Source organism: Porites lutea, chromosome 12, assembly GCF_958299795.1.
Source record: "Porites lutea chromosome 12, jaPorLute2.1, whole genome shotgun sequence".
NCBI classification, from domain to species: Eukaryota; Metazoa; Cnidaria; class Anthozoa; order Scleractinia; family Poritidae; genus Porites; species Porites lutea.
Window position 1 is genome coordinate 16,253,458 of NC_133212.1, and position 6,000 is coordinate 16,259,457.

Genomic DNA, 6,000 nt, shown 5'->3' on the forward strand with positions numbered 1-6,000 from the left:
TGCTGGGGAGTAACCGTGCGATGGACTAGCATCCAATCCAGGGGAGGGTAGCAATACTCCTAGGTGCTTCATGCTACTGAAACTGTGATAAGCTCGAGTTCCGGCCGTTTGGGCCTTTGGCTCGAGTGCGCCTTTACCTACCCTCTACTGAACCCACTGAACATTTTATCAGGCCGTAGATGAGGTCAAATGACAACTGCATCAATGTAACTGCACGCTTCACAAAAAAAAATGGAAACAACCTTCCTTGATGTCACTGCTCACGATTTGACAGTGTAGGCTGACCTAAACTTCTTTTTCAACTAAAAATATACAATAAATTTGATGCTGAAAACTTTCTTGTCTTTTATTTTCTTTTGGAAAAGATTAGTGATCACTAACCGTTAACCATTCATCCATTCATCACTAAAACGTTAACCATTCATCCCCAATCTCATCCACAACCCTGCGTTGATTCGGATTCTCTTTTAGGTTTATAAGGTTAGGATCCAAAGTAGGAAAGTGAAATGGGAAAGGTAGAGACCAATATCTCAAACGGGTGCCATCAAGTACAGGAACGGAAAAGCTCTGACAAGCTCTCACAAGTCTGTCACGCTTTCATTTTTACTCGCTTAGTGAAGAATGTCAGAGAGAGAAAAAATAAATAAATAAACACTCCGAACGTTCCTAATCAGAATAATAATAATAACTTTATTAAATTTCTCAAAAAGGCTTTTCAGCTTAATTTACAATGTCAAATATCTAAAACTTAGTTTTCCAAAAATACCGTTAAAAAGTGCTGTTTTATTTTAACCTTAAATACATCTAAATTAGTGATAGACTAAAACTCGTCTGGGAGACTATTCCACAGCCTTTGGCCTCTGAAGGTAAACGCCCGCTGACCTGCAGCCGTCCTACAGAGTGGTATATGTAGGCGGTCCCTATTCCTAGTGTTTCAGTTGTGCACTTCCGATCTGGTTTTAAACTTCTGACAAAGATATGGAGGTGCAAGTCCATTTAAGCATTTAAATACCATGATAGCATCCCTAACCTCAAGTTGTTTAACAATTGGTAGCCACTTTAACTGCTTAAGAATAGGTGTAACATGATCAAATTTCCTCGTTCCAGAAACTATCCGGGCTGCAAAATTTGCACTGTCTGTAATAGCTCGATGTTTTTCTTGGTGGTATTAGCCCATACTGATGAACAATACAATAATTTACTGAATACGAGAGAATTAATTATAGTGATCAACGTACGCCTATCAAACAGGTATTTTACGCGATTTATTTGACAAAGGCTACCTATACATTTCGAAGTTAATTGAGTTATATGTTTGTCATACGTTAAATATTCATTGTAACCCCCAGGTTTTTCGCAGACTTAGATGATGTAATCTCCTTGCTGAGTAGTGTAATGCTTAGATCATGTGGTATCTTCATCAGCAACTGCGGAGTCCCCAGAACCAGAAGTTTTGTTTTTTCCGGGTTAATGAGTAGACTGTTTTTACAACACCATGTGGCTATGTTCCTAAGATCTTCTGTCAGCTGAGCTGCCGCTAAGGTGGCATCACGTACAGGAAATGAGAGGTATAACTGTGAGTCATCAACATAGCACTCTAACGCCCCTACCTTAGGTACAGATGGTAGATCGTTGATGTAGATATTAAACAATGCTGGGCCCAAAATTGATCCTTGTGGTACACCATATGAGACTGGGCGGGGTTCAGATGTTGCGCAACCGATTCTCACCGACTGTTTTCTTCCGGTCAAGTAGCTCCTAAATCATTCTATTACTTCTTTAGAGGTACCCATTGCACGTAGCTTCTTTAACAAGGACATGTGATCAATGCTGTCAAATGCCTTGGAAAGATCCAATAACACCAAGGCAGTGACTTGCTTGCGGTCCATTGCCTCCAAGGCTAGATCTGACATCAAAACATTGAGTGTCTCTGTCGAATGTAGTTTCTTATTCTCACTCTGGTGTCCAATAAGACAGTTTCTCCTTATTGCATATTCGGTGAATTGATCTAAGGCTACTCGTTCACATATCTTAGATAGGGCAGGTAACAACGACACAGGTCTATTCCCGTTGGCTACTTCCGGATCTCCACCTTCCTTTAGAATTGGAACATTTTCAGATTCTTTCCATGGTGAGGGAAATACAGATGTCAAAAGTGAACTGTTTATGATCTTGGTCAAAATCGGGAGGATGACCGGTAGAACATCTTTCACCACTGCCATGTGTAATTTATCTTTCCCTGGTGCTTTATTTGAAGGAAATGACTGTACAATCCTATTGATCTCGAAAGAGGTAGTAGCCCGAAATCGAAACTCATCTTCTTCGGGTACAAAACTGACAGGGAGTTCTTGATGTAAAGTAGTTAGACCATTGACTGATGCGAGTCTTTTGGCTTCCTCTGCGGCACGTACTCCCACCTTCGTAAAGAATTCATTGAATTCCGTCGCAAGTTCTTTCATATCCCTAGAATAAGCTGGGCGCGACTTCTCCCTAGTTGGTATGCAATTCCGTATCACCTTCCACTGTTCACTAGAGCTCTGATTCTTTTTAACCTCATTCTGGACATACTCCTTCTCCGCTTCGCGTAATACCCTCTTAACGTAATTACGGCAGTCCCGATAACACTGCCAATCCACAAGAGCACCCGTCTCTCGCGCGATTTTATGCGCTTGATCTCTTTTTGCCATTTTCTCTTTGATCTCTTAATTTATAAATGGACATTTCCGATGTTTGATTTTAATTTTCTTAATAGGTGCATGATTATCCAGAACCTGGAAAAAGGCTTTATTGAAATGAAGCAGTTTCTCATTTACGTCGTCAGACAAAATGTTTCATACCAAGGGATCTTGTTTAGGTCGCTCAAAAAGCTCTGAGGATCGTAGTACTTGTTGCTCCTAGCGACAACATAAGCAGCCGGTGGCTTGGGCATCCTTAGATTTAACGCAGCAAAAACTAAAAAGTGATCGCTGATGTGAGTCTCCACTATACCGCTATCTACAATTATTGCCGGGTTTGAAGTAAAAATGACATCAATCAGAGATTTAGATGTTTCTGTCAGTCTTGTGGGCTGGGTAATAAGCTGCTTCATATTCAGACTTGTACACAAGTTGTTCAATGTTCTTGATTTAGAAGAACTGACGAGCCAATCGCAGTTGAGATCTCCGACCACTAGAATAGGTAGGCCATATACAAGCGCTTGCGTATAGCGGTCCCTGAAATCTTCAAAGCAGGCAACATTACAATCAGGAGGCTTGTAAGTGACGCACAGCAAAAATGACTTGAGCGTTTTGTGCTGAACTTGCATCCATAATTGGTGAAAACCGGTGTCTGATATTCCGGATAGGTCTTTAAGTACCTTAGACTTCAAGGTCTTGCGCATGTACGCGGACATCCCACCACCAAACTCATTCTTCATGTTTCTCGGCCTGTCCAGTCTTGACAAACTGTATCCGTCATTTTCGACCTCAGCATTCTTTACACTTGGATTTAGCCAAGATTCTGAAATTGCCAAGATTGCATACTTCTTTTCATCCATTAAATTTCTCACTTGAATCAAATGCTCTCTTGTCTTCAACGATCGTACGTTTAAGTGTGCCACAGTTACTTTTGATTTCTGAGAATTAGTTCTATGGATTTTTGAATGTAAGGTCCCATGAGAGGCTGTCTTAGCGGTGCAAAGATGTCGACTGGAATATTTAATAAGTTACTTTGGTTTGCACCACGCCGTTTCTCTTGGAAGTTTTGCTGACGCTCTCCAAGAATAATAACATTGATAGGTCTATCGTTTAGACGTCTTTGGTGGTTTCTCCCACGTTGTCCTCTCCTCGGAGCGAGCAAGTTGAGATTCTTAAGAGTTAACCATACTTGCCTTGACAAGGGCCGGTGCATTAGTCCGTGACCAAGGTCTTTGCTTGTCGATTTCCTGCAATTCCGCAGTGAAAAAACGAAATTTCTCGTATACATCAACATACCCGCAAACTTGAAGTAGTTAAGAATAAGGTGGATATAATAAAACTCTTTAAAAAGACGAATGGAGGATAAAAATTCGATAAAATTCAAGAGCCAAATTTATGCAGCCACTCGGGCGCAATACAATACTTCATAATATTATATTAATATTACTAGCACTTATAAATATACGTCTACTCCACTGCATAAATTCCTATTGAACGCCTTAGCAAGCCACAATAGGAATGCCTATACACATATTGAACTTACAGTTTGTAGTTGTTCTCGTTTCTGTTTCTTGTCTGTCGCAGGTGACTTTAAGCCCTGAGCAGCCACCCTGCTTTTTGATATAATGCTCATTGACCTTTACCAGGTTCCGCGCGCGTCTCATTCCAGTACCACATGTGGCAGACCAAGCACTCCATTTACTATAGTCACACGTCACGAAGCGACAATTGTATGCTATGAAGACATCAACATGATTTGACTTAGGCACGGGTATTGCAGATTGTATCTTGTTTAAGAGAGCTATTAATAACATGCGACATGCTATTTATCGGCTGATTTTTCTGCTGCTGTTTGTACTTTACACAAAGAAAATGGGAGCAATCGGGTATTTGAACGAGCAGGACATCAGGAATACGAACATCGACAAAATTAGTGATAAACATTGTACGGGCGATATTACACAGGAAAAATTCACAACGGTGATTTTCAAGGGCAACAGATATTTTGAGAAATGTTTCAAATTGTTATTACATTGTTCCACCATTGTTGCTCTATACAAACAAACAAACAAACAAACAGAAAAGTAAGAAAATATAACGTATGGACTTAACTTCAAATTTTCAGGTATACATCGCCAGGTATATCGCATATCACGCATTGGAAAGAGTAAGTAAGAGTCCACTTCCTTTCTTTTACTTGTAACTCCACTGATGAAGGGCCAGGCCCGAAACGGCTGTAGGGGAACCCAAACCACAAGACGCACTTTTGTTTATTATTTTTTTGTTGAACATTCTCCTAGTTACTTTCTTTTACACTGCATTTCTTAGTTTACTGGCATGGCGTTGGACCCAAAGCATTTGATGTGACCAGCGAATTTCGGTTATTAATCGGTTGCTTTTTTTAGGGCAGGGCACTTCGAGTTAGCAAACCAACCATCCATCTTATACTAACAAGAAAGGGCATATGAAGTCTGAGCTGTGCTAAAAAGGCATTTTTGTAGGTAATAACAAGTTATTTTCTGATACTGCCTATGCACTACGTTTATGGGGTCATGTGCGTTATCCCACAACCAGCTTACTTGTGCAGGACGAAGCCGTAATCGAGCTAATCAGAGTCTGCAACTGATTCATATTTTGGACTGAGAACACGTGGGTGTTGTCAGGCGACGAGGCCATGAATTTTAGCTCATTCTGATTTGTTCTGCTTCCGACACCAATGGAGATGATATTCACCGAAGAATCCTTAAGCAGCTTTATCGGTGCTTTTAGAGTTTGCATTCCGCCAGTGCTCTGTCCATCTGTGACAATGATCAAAACCTATTAGATAAACATATATGGTTCTGTTAGTAAATTTTTCTTTAAGTATTCTGTTGACGTCTGTTTAAGTTAAAATACCTTTAAATGCGATTTGGCTTCATTAAAACTCGGTGTGCTGAGGAATGGCTCAAGTGATTCAATGGTCAGACAATACAAGTGATGCGGTGGTCATGCGATATAAGTGGTGCATTGGTCAGACCACACATGCGGTGCGGTGGTCAGGTCATAAAAGTGGTGCAATGGTCAGGCCATACAAGTGGTACAATGGTGAGATCATAAATGCGGTGCGGTGGTCAGACTATACAAGCGGTGCAGTGATCAGACCATACATAAGAGGTGCAGTGGTCAGACCATACAAGTGATGCAATGGTCAGATCATACAAGTGGTGCAATGGACAGATCATCAACACAGTGCTGTGGTCAGACCATGCATTAGAGGTGCAGTGGTCAGACCATGAAAGTGGTGCAATGTTCAGACCATGCCAGCGGTGCAATGGTCTGACCATGC

General features: G+C 41.0%; 1 protein-coding gene across 1 annotated transcript in view; it reads right to left on the reverse strand.

Moving 5' to 3' along the window:
* The window catches only part of LOC140954016 (uncharacterized), a 54,662-nt gene that overhangs the window by 22,429 nt on the left and 26,233 nt on the right, over positions 1–6,000 (reverse strand). The window contains exons 10-11 of the mRNA XM_073403405.1: positions 5,255–5,492; positions 4,219–4,410 (exon numbers count right to left, since the gene is read on the reverse strand). Coding sequence (XP_073259506.1) covers positions 4,219–4,410; positions 5,255–5,492 — 430 coding nt within the window. The remainder of the gene's footprint in view (positions 1–4,218; positions 4,411–5,254; positions 5,493–6,000) is intronic.